The 20,640-nt window shown below is 35.8% G+C and overlaps 4 protein-coding genes across 6 annotated transcripts; 3 read left to right on the top strand and 1 right to left on the bottom strand.

The window, feature by feature from the left end:
• Positions 1-2,567: 2,567 nt before the first annotated feature.
• LOC108995576 (actin-related protein 2/3 complex subunit 3) lies at positions 2,568-5,214 on the top strand. Of its 2 annotated transcripts, none has more exons than XM_018971165.2 (5): positions 2,568-2,739; positions 2,828-2,914; positions 3,094-3,202; positions 3,539-3,808; positions 4,739-5,214. In XM_018971165.2, exons 2-5 carry the CDS (start codon positions 2,912-2,914, stop codon positions 4,879-4,881), a joined length of 525 nt encoding a protein of 174 aa, XP_018826710.1. In that variant the 5' UTR covers positions 2,568-2,739; positions 2,828-2,911; the 3' UTR covers positions 4,882-5,214. The 2 variants fall into 2 exon arrangements, with proteins under 2 accessions (XP_018826710.1, XP_035550466.1); XM_035694573.1 differs by having other exon boundaries at positions 2,603-2,739; positions 3,076-3,202.
• A 2,162-nt stretch (positions 5,215-7,376) lies between these two features.
• Positions 7,377-10,356, bottom strand: LOC108995613 (uncharacterized transporter C405.03c-like). 2 transcript variants are annotated; one of them, XM_018971202.2, is made up of 8 exons: positions 10,187-10,356; positions 9,275-9,679; positions 8,913-9,130; positions 8,732-8,802; positions 8,549-8,650; positions 8,065-8,182; positions 7,796-7,931; positions 7,377-7,510 (listed from the first exon to the last, which is right to left on the bottom strand). In XM_018971202.2, exons 1-8 carry the CDS (start codon positions 10,265-10,267, stop codon positions 7,409-7,411), a joined length of 1,233 nt encoding a protein of 410 aa, XP_018826747.1. In that variant the 5' UTR covers positions 10,268-10,356; the 3' UTR covers positions 7,377-7,408. The 2 variants fall into 2 exon arrangements, with proteins under 2 accessions (XP_018826747.1, XP_035539491.1); XM_035683598.1 differs by having other exon boundaries at positions 8,732-8,796.
• Positions 10,357-17,207: 6,851 nt separating this feature from the next.
• On the top strand, positions 17,208-17,897 carry LOC108995598 (uncharacterized mitochondrial protein AtMg00310-like). The gene has a single exon (XM_018971186.1). The coding sequence runs from the start codon at positions 17,208-17,210 to the stop codon at positions 17,895-17,897; it is 690 nt and encodes a 229-aa protein (XP_018826731.1).
• A 700-nt stretch (positions 17,898-18,597) lies between these two features.
• On the top strand, positions 18,598-18,972 carry LOC108995597. The gene has a single exon (XM_018971185.1). It carries the CDS (start codon positions 18,598-18,600, stop codon positions 18,970-18,972), a length of 375 nt encoding a protein of 124 aa, XP_018826730.1.
• The last annotated feature ends 1,668 nt before the right edge of the window (positions 18,973-20,640 follow it).

Raw genomic sequence — 20,640 nt, 5'->3', positions numbered from 1 at the left:
CTAGTAAGGTAAACGAAATTCATAAATTTTTGAAAGTTAGATTGTCTAACTTTTGAACTTATATCACTATTTTTATGTAGTTTATGTGTACCTTTTTTTTTTAAAAAAATAATAATTTTATTGATAAAAAACTCTCATGAATGGTGGAAGGAAATTATATTTAAAACATTATACTCTTTTGACAAGGTCAAGGTGTTAGGTAAGACTATAATCTATTTATCAACTATCTACGCATAAAAAGCCTCATTTGAGCCGAAGGACCGGTAGGCCCAACTTTATTCTCAACATGCCAACTAAAACTCGTGGTAGATCGGAGTTCCTAAAAAAAAAAAGAAAAAATATATGCATCAGCCTATAACCGCTGCACACCCGTGTATTGAGGGTTGAAAAAAAAAAAAAAATTACGTGAGGTGTGCTGCGGCTGTAGGCTGATGCCCAGCATTCCTAAAAAAAAAATACCCTCACAGCCATTTGTCCCTTGTTTTGCCAAGAAGTTCGCCGCTTGGTTGATCTCTCTAAAAATAGAAATTTTATTTGCAATTTTCACTCAGAGATAGTATGTACAGAGTCCAGACCCTTCATTAAATAAGAAAAAATATCATTTTAAGAGGAGTATTTTTATAATTTTAAAATATTTTAAAGATAAAATTGTCTAAACTTACATTACAATCTTAAAATGGAGACTATACTTAGTATTGCTCCTCTAAAAATATGTTGGAGGAGAATAACTTTTTTGTCATTAGTCCAATTCTTGACCAACTCCCAATATGTATACCTTAGTAGACATCTATGTAACGAATTATATTTATTAAGTAATTGAACAACATTTGTGATGTTAAAAATTATAACAAAAGAAATATCAAGTTAGATGAGTCCAACTTGTTTAATAAATGAGTCGAAGTGTATACATGTATGTACCTATATAGAAAATTACATATAGGATTTCTACCCGCTCATATCCTTCTCACCTCTCATCTATGTCTTGGTGGAGTGGTCCTGTGCTTCCCGTCCCCGTCCCCGTCCCTGCCCATGCCCCTACCACCATCCATTCGTATCTATTGAATGAGCGGACGTATTTCATCTCATTTTTATTCATGATTCATATACAAGTCAACCACAATCAATAAATCTGATAAAATGTGCAAAAGTATAGATCCCATGTGTTTCTCTGCTTGTAGAGACACACCACAACATTGACCAAAGACCCTTGTGGGAGAGAATTGAGAAAAAGGAAGAAAAAGAAAAGAAAAAATGAAGGAGAAGAGGAGAAGATGGCATACTAGCTTAAATCTGAATCCAAGGTTTTTTCTTTCTTTTAAATTTGTAGTGTCTAAAGCCAGCCATCGAGTTTTTATCAGGCGGATGGGATACTTGCTATTTGTTTGGTTTACACTTACTTTTTCTTAGAGCTGAGATGAGATGAGCTGGATTTTCTAATAATCTCATTTTTTCTTAAAGACGATGACACCCTAATTTTATGGATAACATTCACTTCTAATGGAAGAATTTAAAGACACATTTTAACACTTTGAGATTATTAGAAAATCCAAAATCAAAACCAAAACCAATGTGTAAAAAACCAACCTATTTACAAAGTAAGGATAACATATCATTTAAGGTTGGGAATGTTAGTTTATCGATTCTTAGGTAGGATTTGGATAGTGAGATGAGATAAGATGGTTTTAGATGAAAGTTGAATAAAATATTATTAGAATATTTTTTTAATATTATTATTATTTTGAAATTTGAAAAAATTGAATTATTTATTATCTTTTATGTGAGAATTTGTGAAAATTATAATGATGAGATGAGATGATTTTAATATGCCCATGACATCCTTTGAAACTAGTTAAGCTCTCTATAAATAGTATGTGGAGAAGATACCAAGAGTGTTTGGGATTTCGTTAGGGATAGTAAAAGATGGTTAAATACTTTAAAAAGTTTTTTAATGATAAAATTAGGTTGTTTGACTATTACATATTAAATTACTTTTTAATTTTTTTTTAAAATAAGAAGTACGTTTCAAGAAAAGGATCATTTTAATAGTTTTCTCCAAACATTTCAAGAAAATGCTGAACGTAGTTCCAATTTTAAAGATTGTCAAAAAGTAAAAATATCTATACAACTTTAGATATTAAAATTTTGCCCTTTTACTATTAGAATTTATTACTTAAGCTCTACAACTAAAAATCTTAAAACTCAAAAGTATATTACTTACCACAATTCTAAACATGCACCAAATTTTGTGGCAGATGTTAAGTTTGGATAGTGAGTTGAAATGAGATGAATTAAGATAAAAGTTAAAAGTTGAATAAAATATTATTATAATATTTTTTTTAAGATTTAAAATTGTTGAATTATTTATTGTATTTTATATAAAAATTTATAAAAATTATAATAATGAGATCAGATAAAATGAGATGAGAGTATTTCTCAATTCAAATTAAGCCTAAAATAATTACATATTCTCAGATTCAAGTACGAATGAGGTGATACTCATTCAATAATAAAATATTATGTTATTGAAAAATTAATACACGACAATACCCATATCATTATCCTGTTCTAAAATTACCTTATAATTTAAAGTCGGCATCCAAACTGGTGTCGTTTCACTTTTTTCCCCACTACCGATTACGTCAGACCAGTTCGCCGAGCTTTCTTGCTTCCGTAGTTTCCACCATTTCCGATCCGATCTAGAGAGGGTAAAATATCTGCCCCTCCTAAGTGAGAATTCAGGTAATTTTAGACCCTAAATTGCAAATATCGAGATTTTTACCCCAAAATTGACTCTTTAATCTGGCCCCATATTGATGATCTCCTCCAGAATTATTGGGTTGCATTCGGCAAAACCTAATTCTTGAGCTCGGACTGCTGTAATAATAGCTTAGTTTATCTGGAAAAGAGAAATATGGTATGTGAATCGAACCTCCACTTAATAAAGTTTCAGTTTTTACGCTGATTAAAATGCCTTCATATGCTTTTTTACTTTTTGGGATTGCTGTATTTGTTTTCGTTTTGCATTTCTGCATCGAATAAACAAATGTCGGATTTTTCTGAATGGTGAAATTATAGAGATGATTGTGATGACAGGTTTATCACTCTAGTTTTGTGGATGAGGAAGGAATGACTAAAGCTTGTGGGTGCCCTCTGCTCCCTCTGAAAAGCCATATAAAGGGCCCTGCTCCAGCTTCTGATCAAGGTTTTTTACTTTCTTTATCCCCAAGTCCATGGCGATTAATTGTTTCGAATGCTTCGTTCTCTTACAATAGCTATACAAACAAAATTTTTATCCTCCCACGTATTGCTGGGCCACTACAGTTGCTATCTATCTGTGGACAAGACTGATACATGTAATTTACTGTCATTGGTGAAAAATATACATAGTTTTTGTCGGTAGCATTTGCCTATTGAGGTATGGATATAACAGATCTGTAGTAATTGTTTGGAGGAAAAAGAATTTGTGAAAGAAAAATTGAGTAAGAGTGAGATGTCCATTTCGTTTTATCTTTGTATATTGAAGCATCTGTGTGTGCAGATAGAACCGATATTGTTGATGAAGCCATCACATTCTTTCGCGCGAATGTCTTCTTCCGAAACTTTGATATCAAAAGCTCAGCGGATAAACTCCTCATCTATTTGACATTGTACATTAATGTGGCTTTGAAGAGGCTTGAAGGCTGCAGAACTTTGGCTGAAGGAACCAAGGCCATCATCAACTTGGGTCTGGAAAAGGTTCCTGTCCCTGGAGAGCCTGGTTTTCCTTTTCCAGGCCTTTTCCCCCTTCCTCAGTCTCAGAAGGAAGCAGGTGACACTCGTTGTCTTTTGTGTTCATTATTAGAATGTGTGATAGAAAGCTTATTGTCATGTTGCTTGCCCCAACGCTAGTATTGGTTATTCTATGATTAATTGACTTCTATCTTGTATATGTCCTGTGTACATGGTCTATGCCTATTATTCTCATCAATAAATTATTTAGTACTTACCAAAAAGAACTGCTGTACATGTGAAGATATTTTATGATGTAGCTTCATCTTGACATTGGATGATGTATTGAAAATTTAGTTTGAAACTTTTGGACTTTGTGATGAGTAGAGCAAGCATCCTAGTTTGATTTTTCGTTCATTTTTTATTTTCATGACGATGATTAATTGAACAATTTGTTCTAATCTATAAATGAATAGTAGACATGTTTGAAATGAATAGTATATATGGATAGAATCATAAATTCAACTTTTCCTACTGTTCTCTACCTAGTTAATAGTTATTCTGACAAGTTCTTGAGCATGACAACTTCTTTGGTGCCCTTCTGTTTGAACTTGAAGAAAGTCCACCTACTATGCTTTCTGTCTTTTTTGTTATTTTCTGCATCTTTGTTTATGATGCGTGATATTAAAATAATGTTCTTATCATTTTAATACCGATGATTTTTCCTTGGAAGATTTTTAGATCGATATGCTTAAAGGTTTGGGTACTTCATATATCATAAGATTTTGGCATCCTTCCCTGCACATTTTTTTTCATAGTTTGGACCTGTATTACTTAACTTTGAACTGAAATATAATTTCTGCACGAAGTTATTGATCCTTATTACTTTTAAGTGGGGAATGTTGATATATGATCCAGACATGTGGTATGTCGGTCTGGTCTTCTGCATAAACATCCCCACTTCCATGTGACTGAATGCAGAAGCATTAAATATACTTTTTGTTCTTATTTTTTTAATAACTGAATGCAGAGCTGCTGAGGAATTATCTGAAGCAGATCAGGGAGGAAACAAGTGGAAGATTATTGAGTGTTGCATATAGACCCAATGGGACTCCAAATAAATGGTGGCTGGCTTTTGCGAAAAGGAAATTTATGAATGTCATTGTGCCTTGAAGAGTTTGCTCTAAATGCTCCATCTAGTGACTCCATGTGATGAGTTGTGGAAAATACCTGTGCGGTTGATTTGTGATAAGAATATGAAGAGCTGATCAGGGAGCATGCTTGCTTCTTGTGAGCAGGTATGAAATGGGTAAGGGCTCGGTTATCCCAGCAAGAACTTTGAATCAAGTAATCGAACTAGGGGGGTAATCATTTGTTATAGTTTGTGTAAATGATCAACTTCTTTATTTTTCTCTGACGATGTTTGTTGTCTTGTTCTCATTCCGTCTTGTCTTGCCTTGTATTTTCTCTTCCTTCTCAAGGCTGCTCTCTGGAATAATTGCTTTATCCGTTCTTGAGTTGGTAATTGAGAGACGTTTTGGGAGTTTTTTTTTCTGGCACATTGAGAACGACTTCCACATCAAAGCTCAAAGGTACCATTTTCCCTCTGTCAAACAAATGTCCATCAGAAAGAAAGCTTCCACCGATTTCTTGCTTCCTCATCAAATTGGAAAATGTCGAGGAGGGTTGACCGTTATTTGCAATTCCCATTTTCCCTGGACACAGCACCCCCCATCTATCATCTTCTATCTTAATGAGCCGAGTTGAGAATAGATATTTCCTTCTTAAAATGAGTTGTCATCAGAGTTCGAGTTGTTTGCTGTTGTCACTCACATGCGTAAATTAGATAATGTGAAATGATTAAGGAGTTATATTATCACGTGAGAAACAGGTTGCTTCATGATATGCTGATTGAAGAACTGGTAACTATTTAAAGAAAGAATAACTTCATGCAGGTGTCTCATATAAACCTTCTGCATCGGAGACCAATGAGCGCTTGCCACGTAAGGGGCACAAGAAGGAAACTGAGGAGCTGTGCGTACAGGGGATCGAATTCTTTACCCCCATCTCTGCTGCTCTCTCACTCTCTCGATCCAAAATTGAGCCCTCTCTTTCTGCTCTCTCACTCACTCTGTCTCTCGAATGGAAAACCCAAACCCTCCCTCATGCTGCCTATCTCGCTCCTTCACTCTATCTCCATCTCTCTCCTTTTCATTCAAGAATACTCATGCTAAAGCTTGGTTTGATAGGCTAAGGAAGGGATTGTGGATCTTGGGGTGGTTTCTTTGGGTTGTTTCAAGAGTTGTTTTCAGGCTGAGTGGAAGACCTGGATTTAATTTCACTGTGTTGCTGCCATCGACATTTTATCCTGTTGATTGGAGTCGGATTTGAAGTCTGTTTTGAGGGCCTAGAGATGAGCTGCATTCAAAATGGTTGCTTAAAAAGTTGAGGCAAATCTAATCCAGAAGTTTGGTCGTTCACTTGTGAAATAGGCAGAGTAAGAAGCTAGAGGTTGAAAAGGGAAGCATCATTAGTCATATAGTCTCCGATTGTTGTATCAATTCAGCCCGCTCCAGCTTGTAAAGACAGAATAAGTACGACAATGGCAAGTTGTCTTCTGCAATCGTTTGTAGTACACGAAAAGGAATTGCTAACCGCTTTTTCTTTCTTTAAAATCAACTAGTACTCATAGTTTAGAAGTTATGGTTGTGACAATAAAATTGTTGCTCTTGTATCTTTATATAAGATCTAGAATGCAAAAGAACATAGTTTTAGGGAAGGAGAGAGAGAGAGAGAGATTGATTTTGGATTAGGGATTTTGTGAGAGAGATCGAAGGAGAGAGAGAGGTTAGGGATTTCGGGAGGGATTTCGTGAGAGAGAGATCGAAGATGAGAGAGAGTTCGTCGAGTGGGAAGGGAAATTGGGAAGAAAGATTTCTGATCCCCTACTATGTGTCTGCACTATGACAGTTATGGAACCCTTACGTGGCAAGCTCTAATTGGTCTCCTATAAAACCTCCTTATAGGAGACACCTGCCAGAAGCGGTTCTGTTAAAAGAAAAATTATAGTTGCAGTCGTGAGTGTGCAAGTGACGTACAATCATTTCGAAAAAAGTGAATATATACGGGATTTACATGAAAAAAAAAATTAATTTTTTAATAATGGATCTCACTTTTTTTCGAAGCCACTGCACGACGCTTGCGCACTCTATGACTGTATGTAACATTACTCTTATTTAAATTACACATAACAAAGACTGGATTTGTCATCTTACATTAAGACTGCAATGGCTAGTTTTGTATGCCATGAAAATATAATAAGAAACAAAACCTGTAACAAAAGTCATTGAGCTGCGCTTCTTCGGCTAAATTGCCAAAAGCAGCTCCCTTTGCCCCCCTGCTGAGGACATTTTTGAGAGGCAAGTTTTAAATCCTTAGTTGGAGCATTGAGCCTGAATTTTTTAGGCAGTGTGGCAATTGGGAAAAGTAAGTTATAATGGTATTTATTCCTCCCGAGAGTATAACTTTTCATTTTGTGTTTTATCATATTTAATTACATCTAATACATTTTAAGTGATTTTATAGATTAACCAAACCAATATTAATTCATTCCAAAAAAGAGAGAAGGAAACCTAATAAATATTTCTCCCTCCCTCTGTTGGGATAGAATATACAATAGAACTAATGAAATCGTTACAAGTTATGAATGTATCAAGAAATTTCTCAAGGAATTCAAGAGCGGCAATCCCAACGTGGGTGAGAAACAATCAGAAAGGTTGGCAATTACAAATCCCAGGAATACCTGCAACACATCACCCCAGTAGATGGATCAATGGCAAGCACAAATATAGGAAGATAAAAATTATATTTTGTTCTTTTTCCAGGAAAGTGAGATTTTAGGTTCCGTTTGGATAGTGAGTTAGATGACATGAGTGGAGATGAAAGTTGAAAGTTAAATAAAATATTGTTAGAATATTATTTTTTAATATTATTATTGTTTTGAAATTTGAGGAAGTTGTAATAATGAAACAATATGAAATGAGATGAAACATTTTCACTATTCAAACGGAGCCCTAGAGAGTCTCACCTGAAGTGAGCCAAGAATATAAATAATTGAATAGTGTCGGCCATGGATAACCATGTCCTCCAGCATTGCAAGTGGTATAGTAAGCGAGGCTCCCAGTGCAGCCACCAGTGGGGTGGTCCAGACAACACCTAATGCCCTGTGAGTATGGAAATTAAAAAAATGGAACAGAACACTTGAAAAAATCACTATGTTAAATGCACAAGACACTGACAGTGAAAGGGTCTTTTTTTTTTTTAATCTGTTTTTTTTTTTATGTTCTCCCTACATACCAGAAATAATCTGAGAGGAAACTTCCTGCAAAGCAATTGGCAACGACAACTTCAACCATTTTAGCAGAGTCAGGAACCATGAACTTGGGTTCAATGCCTAATGCAGTCAGCGGCAATACTGAAAAGGACACAGCAAAAACATTGTACTTGAATCAATGCTAAAGCCACTGGTTTGAAACCAAGAGAGAAACTTGGATATCCATAGCTTTGTCTAAGTGAGTAAAAAGAATTTCATATTCCATCTGATAGATACATATAGGATTCTTTGGACTATCTTGATAGTTTTGCAGAATGTGCTATCTGTCCGAGTATGCTAAGAAATATATATAAGGTATCGCATCAAGTTATGTCAATTTGTAAGTTTATGACGTTTTTCATATATAATGCTTTTAAGGAAAAGACATCTGCATTGTGCTAATTTGGATAGGTGCACATTACATGTACCTAGGAGAATAGAAAAGTTTGACAGAAGATTGGTCTTTACCTAGCCACCAAAGGGAAACAAGGATGACTAATCCAATATATCCGAATAACTTTTGCAGATCCACCTTTTCTCCTTCTTCCCCGGCAAACTTTTTAAGGAGTACTGCAGGATTCATGTTTATCTTTTGTTTGTCAATAATTGATTCTATGATGATTGACTATAATAAAATATAAAGTGTTTGACCTGTGAAGAGTCCATCAGTCATAGCTGAGAGCAAAGCAAAAACGTATCCGAGAAAATAATGGTTTCTGTCTCTGTGCACCACAGATCACACAGGTGGGAAAAAATGAAATCAAATTTCTGGGAAACACTCGAATATATAAGATGTAAATAATTCGAGAAAATGTGAGGAATAGAAACCTACAATGATGTGTTCGACTGGGATTCATTCTCAGCCCAAGTCTTCCCGTATGTTGTCATGACAACACCAGCCATGCTGACAGAAACAGAAACCAAATTTACTACATTTACAGAGGCTTGTCCCAGCATTGACTCGATTAGAATAACGAAAAGTCCTGAAGTTGAGAATAAAATTGTTGTACTAGCAACGCTTGTTCGTTCAAGTGCTGCATTCATAAAATACTGCAAAAAACAAAACATCAAACTCGATGATTTCTTGTGTTTCTGCACCGCAAATGCGAACTCGATGGTAATGCTTCTTTACATAAAAAACAGCATTTGAGAAAACATGAGAGAACAAAAAAAAAAAAGATTTGCTCTGCTGACCTCTGATAGAAACCAGATTGGACCAATGAATAAGCCTAGCGTAGCGACTTCCTTTGTGCTGAGTTTTCTACGATGTATCAGCATGTCCTGATCATGTTCATCATCTTTGCTATAAAAAATGGTTGGTTTTTCTAGCTTTTGAAAATCCAGGCCTTTGACACATTTCTCATCAGCCAAAGGTTGCTGCTGTTCGATGTCCATATCGGTTTGTGCACAGTTATTATATATAGGAGATTCAATCCCCCCTGAGAAGTCATCCGCAGGATCATGGTCACTAGTGCAAGAGGAACTTCTCAGAAATTTCAGTAACCAATCCTTAATGTATGCTATTGGAAGATAAGCTGCCAACAGGGAGGTTCCAAGATAAGTTACTGCAAAGGGGTGCTTATATTCTGTGAAAATACCCTGTTGAAAAAAAAAAATTATATATATTAGTCAGTTCAAAAGTGCAAAAGCTCCTGCAGAAGTGTTCGACCTAGCAAGAACCAAAATGAAGTAGGACTTGATATGTGTACTCACACAACAAACAGAAACCTATTGGAAGCACATCATATGTAACATATAAAGCTTTTTCCTGTACAATTAGAAGTTGAAGACTGTCGAAAACTTGGTTTTTCATATCGATCAAATTGTATTAACAAGAGATTATGAGCACTGTGAACTATATCTGCTTTAAAAAGATCATGACTATGTTAAGTGAGATTTATAAAAGTACCATTACTTAAAGTTACATAATATGTTGGTTTAGAAACACAAGATGTTAACATTTTCTGTGCATTGTTAATGCTTGCTTATTGCAAGTTCCTCGCCCGAAAATTTTCATCCCTTACTCAGAAGAAACACAACATCCATACAAAAAACAATGACATAATTCCATTGTTAACAGATAGCTAGAGAGAGAAATAGACTCACCTGAGTGATTTCTGCAGAGGTGACCCACACAATGGCAACAGTTATGATAAGGAGCAATCCTCCCCCATATCTCCAACCCATTACTATTCAAATATATCTAAGAAAGAAAAATGATATCTTGACACACACTCTCTCTCCAAACTGAGCTTCAAATTGATGTACTTGGACTTCCTGGCTGGTGATCAGAAATGTGATAAGCTTAAGGGCATGCATATAAATGTTGTCAAGGATTATATAGCCTAGTACCTCAACTGAAAGGCTTTTGCTCTAGTGCCACACTTCTTCAAATAGACATAGTGGCCGGGAATTAATTAACTATTTAATAAAAATAAATAAATTGAGCAAACTTTCAAAAACCGTGTAATGTAGTACTAGACTACTAGTGCAGCTAAGAAAGCTTGCCGAATCCAACTTGGACTGTCCAGCCCATCAATCTACAATTATAAGAAAATATTGTGAGAAAACTGTTTATATAATGTGTACACACACACTCATCAAAGATATATATATTAATATAATATCTTCCGTTGGGTTTTAATGATGAAAATAATCCATAGATATGTACTTCGGTGCAAAAAGCAAATAAAAACATGTGATCCTCTCCTATGGTTTTTTCTGTACATATTTCATTGTCAAATCTCCAAAGTTTGGCAACTTCCTCATGATCATTCAGATAATTTTTTTAAAGGAGAAAAGAAAGATTCACACGTATGATATCCTATATATATAGGAATTGTAGGGCACACAGCGAATTAATGAAGGGTAGTGTGTGAATGCGTCCTATAATATTTCTAAGAAGCAGTGGCGGAGCTATGAAGGGGCAGGGGGCCAAAAGTTCGAGAAAAAAAATATATATATATATATATATATATTAATTTTTATGATTTAATAAGATGATATTAATCTCATATTGTATTGGCCTCTTTTCTAAAAAATTATCTCCCTCCTCTACAAAATTATTTTGATCTTATAGATTTATTATTTATAAATCCAATTTTAAAAAAACTAATCTTATTTGAAAATAAAATACATCTCACATAAAATAAAATAATCTAATAATATGATAACATGTTTTTACTATTAATAAAAATAAAAAAAAGGAATTCGAATGGTTTTCTTCTCTTTCCGCTACGCTACGGCCTAAGGCTACACTGCAGTTCTAACTTTCTAATGCTAAAAGTTTAAAGTCTTATCCTCAATGGTGAACCTATGAAGGGTAGGGCCATGGTCCTCCAAAAGTTTGAAAAAAAATAATATGTATTAATTTGATTTAATAAGATAATATTAATCTCATCTTATGTTGGTTCTTTCTCTAAAAAATTATCTTAACTTCTTTTATAAAATTATTTTAATCTTATAGATTAATTACTTATAAGTTTAATTTAAAAAGAATTAATCCAATTTACAAATAAAATAAATAAAATACATCTTACATAAAATAAAATAATCTAATAACACGTTTTTACCATCAATAAAAATAAAAAAGAGAATTCTGATGGTTTTCTTCTCCTTCCACTGCCGCCTACAAGGCTCCACTGCATTTCTTTTATGGCAATACTTTAGGAACATGCTATACGTTTGTTTTGGTCGGGGCGATTCGGAAGACAGTGATAAAGTGTTCATGAAATCCAGTTTTACTTGTAATTCCATGGTCGTTCATATCATTATTTGAAGTTAGGCTACAAGAAAGCAGCTTGAAGATCAAAACAAGGAAACAGACAGTTTTCGATGACGGTGTTTTGTTTTGTTTTGTTTTTTCTTTTTTTGATGAAAGATTATATATGTAGTAGTTTTGAAATTAGAAAACAATTAAGTATTAATAATAATATTCCTGCTTAATTAGTTGTAGATCTGCATGCAGTCTTCGATCCAATTATTCGCATTGCATGCATAAAGTTTTATATTCCCAACTCCCATTACTGAGATGGGAAAGCTTAATGGATTAATATCATGTTATTAGTCATGATTAGCCCAAACGTTGACAAAAAATCTTTCTTATATATATATATATACATATATATATATATATATACATATATATATATATATATATATATATATATATATTACGAAAATAAAGCTAGCATGTGATGTGATAAATGAGAATCAGCTACCAGATGTACTCTTTAAATCATTTATGAGCATGTGGACTATATATCCGAATTCGAGGGTGGTGTCAAATAGGGCGGCTCAATATATTTATTGCCTTAAGATACATATTTAAAATGAGCCTTAATTTAAAAATTATAAATTTTATATTCAATATAAAAGAAAGAGATTTAAAAACCAATAATGAGAAGCAAAATTACAGATCAAAGTTTTATATTCATGCTTTTTTTAGTACTAGCGGTGGTAAACGTGCAAACCGCATCTATCAAATTGAAGAAAAAAATAAAATATAAATTTGAATATTAAAATAATTTAATATATAAAAATAAAATTATTACTTATTTATGTTCATCATTTATTATGAAATTTAAATTATATTAAAAATTTAAATTAATTAGATAATTTTTTTTCTTAAAAATATACAGTAAAATTTTATTATTTATTTAACGATAAAAAATTAGTATTTTAATTATCTATTTTATATTAGTTTAAATCAATATTTAAACTTCTATCGTTAGATTAAATCTGAAAATTAAAGATGAAGAGTTGTAATTTAAAACCTATAAACTAATATTTTTCCCAACCTTTCATTTCTCCCTCTCTCTCATTCCCTACGCACGATTGTGGTATTACGTCACACATTGACATTCACACAGACGAACCCAAAAAGAAACAGAAAAAAAAACAAACGTGAAAAAAAAAAAACAAACTTCTTTACTGATGAACAGTAATGAACAATATAGGAATATGCGAAGAAAAAAACCACACAGCCTCTTTACTGTTCATTACTGTTGATGAACAGTAATAGGATAGCCTCTTTTAAGATATAGGCAGATATATATATAAATTGAAGTTAATTTTAAGTGTATGATAGAATATTTATATTTTAATTATCTATTTTATGTTAGTTTAAATCAATATTTAAACTTTTACCGTTAGATTAAATCTAAAGATTAAAGATGATATATCACTTTTAGTATTACTCTATAAAAGTCTAAATAACTTAAATAAAAATCTAAAAAATACTTATCACACAAATTTGATCCAATAAATTCAATTATATATACTTGCTTTTACAAATTCTAATACAATCACTAAAAATTCAAGAATTATAAATAAGAATTACATAACAATCCGACTATAAAATAAGCATTTGACAGAAGTAATAATTTATTTTACTCTTTAGATGAATACAAAAAAAAGTCTATTTAAAGATAAAGAGGTAATATAAACACTTGCAGAAAAAAACACGTGAAAAAAAAAACCATCTACACTGTTCATTACTGTTGATTAACAGTAACATCAACAGTAATGAACAGTACATGTATAGCGGCTTTTAAGTATAGGCAGATATAATTTTCTATTGATAATATAGTTAATTCATTTAGCGATTACCTAACTCTAGCTAAGAAGGTGAAGTCTTCTCTCTATCGTCTCTCCTGAGTGGCGATTCTAGTGAAGTGTGAGATTCTGCTCTACTCCCTGGGAGTAGGAAGGAGTACATTGTCGTCAGTAGGACGCGGTAGCGATGGATGACATTGAAGAGATCTGTGAACGTCTGAATTTGAATGAAGATGAGGAGGTTCCCATCGAGGTTGATTTAGGCGATATGGAAGAAGTGAAAAGGAAAGAAGATAGGAGCCTGGTGGGAAAAGTATGTGCTAAGAGGAAGATCGAAAAGGATGTAGTGAGATCGATGATGGTGAAAATTTGGAAAGTGAGTAAACATATGGATTTCTGTGAGATTGGAGAGAATTGCTTTGTAATCACATTTGCATCTCAGGGCGATAGGAACAGAGTGCTGAAGGGGTGTCGATGGTTGTTTGATAATTATCTATTTGCACTGAGAGTGTTTGATGGAAGTATCCAACCAAACCAGTTTGATTTCTCGACTGAGCAATTCTGGATTCAGTCGTATAATCTGCCTTTAAGTGGGATGAATCTGAATATGGGCGAGAGGATAGGGAAATCAATTGGGAAAGTGGTTGAGGTGGATATACAAGAGGATGGAATGGCGTGGGGTCGATGTCTTAGGGTGAAAGTGGAGTGTGAGTTGACGAAGGTGCTTGCTCGAGGAAGAACAATTATGCTGGAGGGTAAACGAATGTGGATACCAATGAAATACGAGAAGCTACCAAAAATTTGCTTTCGGTGTGGTTGTATTTTACATGATAAAACATGATGTAAAGGGGAGGAAGATTCGGGAGGGTCTTTTCAGTTTGGATCCTGGCTGAGAGCTCCTGCAATAATAAAAAAGAGGGAGATGAGGGAAGGGGATCTTAAAAAACAAAGCCAATGTGCTGAGGAGGGGGGTTTTAATGTGAGGGATGAGGGGAGTGAACTGAGGGGGGAGGGGGGTAGAGTGGAAGAAATATGAGGAGATATAATTACTCAGTGGAATAGGGATGTTGGTCTGGGGAATCCTGGAGAGGGAAAAAAAGAAACTAGGCCAGTCACCCTATGTGAGGGTAAGGGAGTCGTGGTGTCTCAAGAAAGTCATTTGGTTGAGAATGATGAGGATAATTTTGACTCTTCAAAGCAGGTCATCACACAGAAGGGGAAGGGATGGAAGAGGAAGGCTCGTGGTAAAGGCATTTCAAGTGAGATCTCCTATTTTGTTAATTGTTTGAAAAGAAATCTTGATGGTGGGAAGGAGGGGGTGAGTGTTGCTGGTGGAAGAGAAAAGAAGTTGAAGTCAGATTTGGGAATGGAGGAGCACTTGATGGAGGATGTTTTGGCAGAGGCTGTGGTGCAGCCCCGCCAGCAGCTATGAATCTATTATGTTGGAACTGCCGAGGGCTTGGGAACCCTTGAACAGTTCAGGACCTTAACAGTTGGGTTAAGGATAAGTCTCCCAAAGTTGTTTTCCTTATAGAAACTATGATAAAGGAGTAGAAGTGTTAAAAAATAGAATGAGAATGGAGGGATGCTTCGTGGTGGATCCTGTAGAAAGGAAAGGGGGTTTAGTGCTGTTTTGGAAAAATAAGAATGAGGTGGAATTAATTAGCTATTCTCAATGGCATGTGAGTGCAATAATTCATGAAGAGGATGGCAAAGTCTGGGGGTTTACTGGGTTTTATGGACATCCAGAGGTGGGAAAAAGGAGATTTTTGTGGGAACTTTTATCTAGACTAAAGCCATCAGAGGGGTTTGCATGGTGTGTAGCAGGGGATTTTAATGAAATTCTGACTCAAAATGAGAAGGTTGGAGGATGTCTGAGAGCTGAAAGTCAGATGGTGCAATTCAAAGAAGCTTTAGAGAGGAATGGACTGTTTGATGTCGGGTGTGTGGGGAATCCTTTCACGTGGAGTAATGGTCACTCTGATCATACTTTCACTAAAGAAATACTTGATAGATTTGTAGTAAATGGTGATTGGAGGACCATGTTCCAAGATGTTTGGGTGAAGAGTATGGTTGCTAGATGTTCGGATCATAAACCAGTGGTTCTACCTGTAAAAAGGCCAAAGAAGTTGAGGAAGAAAAGGAAGTATATGTTCAGATTTGAGGCAAGTTGGCTGAAGGAGGATGAATGTGAAAGGGTAGTGGTACAGGTTTGGTCTGAAAAACAGGTGACTCTTGAACCTATGAAGGAGGTGCAGGAGCTTCTAAGGAGGTGTAGCGGCAGGTTGGCAAATGGTTTCAGGAAGATTGATAAGGAAAGAAATGCAAATATAGAGTGGTTGACTGAAAAGATTAAAAAGTTACAAGAGAGGGAAGGGCCACAAAATACTGTTGAGTTACACGAGATACAATTGGAAGTAGGAAAGTTGTTGGAGCAGGAGGATATAAGGTGGAAGCAAAGGGCAAAAAGAAACTGGTACTGTTTAGGTGATAAAAATACAAAGTTTTTCCACGCGTGTGCTAGTCAAAGGAAGAAGAAAAATCAGATTTTGTCTATTGTGGATGCCCAATCTGAAGTAAAAGAAGATCAAGAGGGGATTTCTGAGGCTTTTAGAGGGCATTTTGCTGAAGTATATATGTCAGGCCAACCTTCTAGAGAAGTGATTGAGGAATGTTTGCACTCAATGGGATCAAGGGTTACAAGTAGCATGGTGGAAGATCTAGAGAAGAGTTTCACTAAAGAAGAGGTGGAAGCTGCTTTAAAACAGATGGGGCCCTACAAGTCTCCTGGACCCGATGGGTTTAGTGCATGTTTTTACCAATCTTTTTGGAGCACAGTGGGGGAGGAGGTTTGTGAGGCATCTTTGAGTGTCTTAAATGGTGGTAAGATGGTAGAATCTGTAAATTTCACATATGTGGCATTGATTCCAAAGGTTGAACAACCAATGAAAGTGGGGGATTACAGGTCTATAAGCCTCTGCAATGTGTTGTATAAATTGATTGCTAAAACTATTGCAAACAGATTGAAGAAGGTGTTGAATGCAGTAATCTCAAAGCATCAAAGTGCTTTTGTACCAGGAAGAATGATTGTAGATAACATAATTGCGGCCTATGAGACCTTGCACACTATGAAAACTAGGCATAAGGGTAAGGAGGGCAGCATGGCACTGAAATTAGATATTTCCAAAGCCTATGACAGGGTGGAGTGGCCCTTTTTGAAAAGGGTAATGGAGAAGCTGGGGTTTGGGGTCAGATGGGTTAAGCTGATAATGGAGTGTGTTACCATGGTTTCATATGCTGTATTGGTTAATGGGGAGCCAAGGAAAGTGATTAAACCAACAAGAGGTTTGAGGCAGGAGGATCCCCTCTCCCCCTACCTTTCCTTTTATGTGCTGAAGGGCTGAGTAATCTCATTAATGGGACTGAAGAAAGGGGTGAGTTAAGGGGAGTAGGAGTGGCTAGAGGTGGTGTTAGACTTACTCACCTCCTTTTTGTAGACGATTGTATTATTTTTGGGAGAGCTTGTTGGGATGAATGGCAGAAAATCAGTGGGATTTTGAACAAATATGAGATGGCTTCTGGGCAATGTCTAAACAAGCAGAAAACTTCTATCATGTTTAGCTCCAATGGGAGGAATGAAGATTGGGACAGAATAGTGGAGGAGCTTGGAGGTAGGGTGCAAAATAACTATGAACGATACTTAGGTCTACCTACTCTAGTGGGAAGATCAAAGTATAATACTTTTCGAGGTATTAAGGATAGGATCTGGCTCAAGATTAATAATTGGAAAAATTATTTTCTTTCACCTGCTGGAAAGGAGGTTCTTCTAAAGGCAGTAGTCCAGGCTATTCCATCCTACCACATGAATGTCTTTGCTTTACCAAAAAAGTTGTGCAAGGAGATTGATGTTCTCATGTCTAAATTCTGGTGGGGCTATAAGGACAATGACAAGAAGATTAATTGGATGAAGTGGAGCCGAATGGGAGAGTCAAAGTTCTATGGGGGATTAGGGTTTAGAGAGCTGGAGAGTTTTAATAAAGCTCTTCTAGCAAAACAATGTTGGAGAGCTTTAATTAATCCTAATTCTTTGGCTGCTAGAGTTTTGAAAGATAAATACCATAAGCATGCTAGTGTGCTGGAAGCAAAGCTTGGAACTAACCCCTCACTGATTTGGAGGAGCTTATGGGCTTCTCTAGAGCTTTTGAGAGATGGATTGGTGTCGAGAGTTGGAAATGGCAAGAGAATAAGAGTGGGAGGATAGGTGGATCCCAAAGTTGTCTTCATTTAAAGTACAGTCTCCAATGAGGGTACTAGCAGCAGAGGCTCGAGTAGACCAGCTGATTGAAGAAGGGGGTGGTGGATGGAAGGAAGGGTTAGTGAGGGAGGTGTTTAATAAAGAAGAGGCTGGTATTATATGTAGTATGCCTTTAAGCTCGATAGGTTTAGAAGATAAACAGATTTGGGCTCCATCCAAGAAAGGGGTATATAGTGTTAAATCAGCATACCATTTTGAGATGGAAAGAAAGAGAAGGATAAGTGGGGAGCCTTCATGTGGGTCTGTGAGGGGTGAAGGATGGAATATTCCTAGTGTGATTAAAATGTTTGTCTGGAAGGCTATTAGAAATTGCTTACCAACAAGAGGTAATTTGTTTAAAAGAAGGGTGGTAAACAAGTTTACATGCCCAATCTATGAGAGAGAAGAAGAGACCCCATGCCATGTTTTATGGAGGTGTCCTGCGGCAGTTGATGTCTGGGCTGAGGAAGGGAGTCCAGTGCAGAAATGGGTTTATGGAGAAGAGGATTTTGGGGTAGTATGGAGGAAGATGGCAGAGAGATTGAATGAAGAAGAGTTGGGCCTTGTAGCTACTGTGTTCTGAAACATGTGGTTGAGGAGAAATAAGTTTGTTTTTGAAAATGGCTTTTCTAGCCCAAAAGCTATTTTTATCCAAGCCAAACATAGCATGGAGGAGTATCAAAGTGCTCAAGGAATCAGTAGAGAAACCAGTAGCAGCAGAATTGTTAATAACAGTAGAGGAGACAAAGAGCTTGCTAAATGGAAGGCACCAAGGGAAGGAGTAGTGAAAGTGAATTGGGATGCAGCTTATGACAAGAAAAACAAGATGATGGGTGCTTGTGTGATTATAAAAGATGCAGTAGGGGATGTTCTAGTGTCTCTTTGTCTGAAAAAAATACATGTTAATTCTTCTGTGGTTGCTGAAATAGAAGCTTTGCGGAGAGCCTTGAAGCTGTGCTCAGAACTCAACATTGGGGAGGCTATGTTTCAAGGGGATGCTCTGGAGGTTGTTAAGGCTGTAAATTGTGCAGATGAAAACTAGGAGTGGAATGGTCAAGTGATAGCAGACTGCAGAGAATTGTTAGTACATAGACCTATGTGGTCAATTACACACACGTATAGAGAAGCAAACAAGATAACACATTTTTTAGCAAATTATGCATACAATGTAAATGATGAGGTAGTATGGATAGAAGATGGTCCAGAGGGCCTTTTCAGTCTTATACTCCAGGACAAGATTGTATTGTCAACCTTTGATGAATAGAAGAAGGGATGTTTTGATTTAAAAAAAATATATATAGTTAATTCATTTAATCTTTTCCATGATATATTTAATTGTAACTCATAATTTTTTTAATATTATTATTTTAGTTTAGAAAGACTTCTTTCTTATATAGAAGCAAATGTTATTGGTATTGTTAGTCATATTCTGGAAGCAATATAATCAAGGGTGAATTAGTTTTATACTTTTAGATCCAATAGGATAGCGAACGTTGTGACACGATTTTTTATTTTCTCTCTCCACACGATTTTGCTCTCAACAAAAAACCTAAACATCACACCTTCTCTGCCCTCCTCCCTCCCACCTTCCTCCTGTCTGGCTAGTCTAGTCTATTTTTTTCGATTTTTATTTTATTTTCGTCCATAGCAAGGAGGAGCCAATCTACTATTTTTCGGCCCCCCACGACCACCACATGCCCCATTGCAAGACTCCCCAATTCAGACGACTGAAGCAGAATGTCGAACAGAGCGACTCATGTGTCACACGAGTGACACAAATCGTGCGTGAGATCCACGCACTGCGACACTTTCGGGGCTAGCAACCTCGGATCCTACAAATTTGACCAACCTCTAATCTCCTAGAGTTGCTCGTGGCCTCCACGCGCTACCACAGTCCCTGACGGTCGTTTGCCAGCGATTCAGCACATCTCCTATTTGCTATCTTCCTATATTTTCGCTTCTTCTAATCAATGATCGTGGGAAATAAGTAGTGAAAGTTCAAGTCTCTTACAACTAGTCCAGACCAACAAAATGCAGCACAAAACACTTCACTGTGACTTCCAGTTGTGGTATTACAGTCTATTTTTTAGGCTATATCAAAACCGTTTCAAACGGCTTCCCTTTGTAGGAAATGAGTGAGGGTCAAGTCATTGGCCCCAAATCCCTCTTTTTTTTTTTTTTTTTTTTTTTTCTAGTGTTGTATTTGCTGGTTTGGGATTAATGTTAAGGCCTCCCACCCTATTGACTATTGTATCATGTAACTGTTAAATATATCTATAATATGCTTGCTTAGGGAGAGAGAGAGAGAGAGAGAGAGAGAGAGAGAGAGAGAGAGAGAGAAAAGGATCCAATAGAATAGCGACAGCCAACCATCTTTTCCAAGTCATCAACTACTTACTAGCACAGCTCTCTTCTTAGTTCTACATTTTGCTATAGCTAGAATACATAACAATTTTGCTCCTTTTGCGCCCATATATTACCAGTTATTAGTCTGCAATCTCCACGAGGCAATGCTGCACTGCATCTCTTAATTACATAGTTCCTGTCATCAACCCAACACATATCTTGTCGAGTATATGTATACAACTCAGTAAATAATTGTCAAAGACCATTATCTTTCAACCAAGAGGACAAGAAAGTAAAACCTTTTAACAAAATTGATGACTAATGTGTCAACAATTTGTATTTAGAAGGATAAAGTTATAATTTT

This window comes from Juglans regia, chromosome 1 (genome assembly GCF_001411555.2).
Source record: "Juglans regia cultivar Chandler chromosome 1, Walnut 2.0, whole genome shotgun sequence".
Taxonomy (NCBI): Eukaryota; Viridiplantae; Streptophyta; class Magnoliopsida; order Fagales; family Juglandaceae; genus Juglans; species Juglans regia.
The sequence above is the reverse complement of the archived record's forward strand: the minus strand, read 5'-3'. Positions and strand labels throughout refer to the sequence as shown.

Excerpts from the sequence above, each read along its gene's own strand:
- LOC108995576 (XM_018971165.2), top strand. Across the intron at positions 3,203-3,538 it reads TGCTCCAGCTTCTGATCAAG|ATAGAACCGATATTGTTGAT; the intron begins GTTTTTTACTTT and ends CTGTGTGTGCAG. Across the intron at positions 3,809-4,738 it reads TCAGTCTCAGAAGGAAGCAG|AGCTGCTGAGGAATTATCTG; the intron begins GTGACACTCGTT and ends AACTGAATGCAG.
- LOC108995613 (XM_018971202.2), bottom strand. The coding sequence starts at position 10,267 with ATGGGTTGGAGATATGGGGGAGGATTGCTCCTTATCATAACTGTTGCC. Across the intron at positions 8,651-8,731 it reads GACTGATGGACTCTTCACAG|TACTCCTTAAAAAGTTTGCC; the intron begins GTCAAACACTTT and ends TGAATCCTGCAG. Across the intron at positions 7,511-7,795 it reads ATATTCTTGGCTCACTTCAG|GTATTCCTGGGATTTGTAAT; the intron begins GTGAGACTCTCT and ends GATGTGTTGCAG.
- LOC108995598 (XM_018971186.1), top strand. The coding sequence starts at position 17,208 with ATGGCTTCTGGGCAATGTCTAAACAAGCAGAAAACTTCTATCATGTTT.
- LOC108995597 (XM_018971185.1), top strand. The coding sequence starts at position 18,598 with ATGGAGGAGTATCAAAGTGCTCAAGGAATCAGTAGAGAAACCAGTAGC.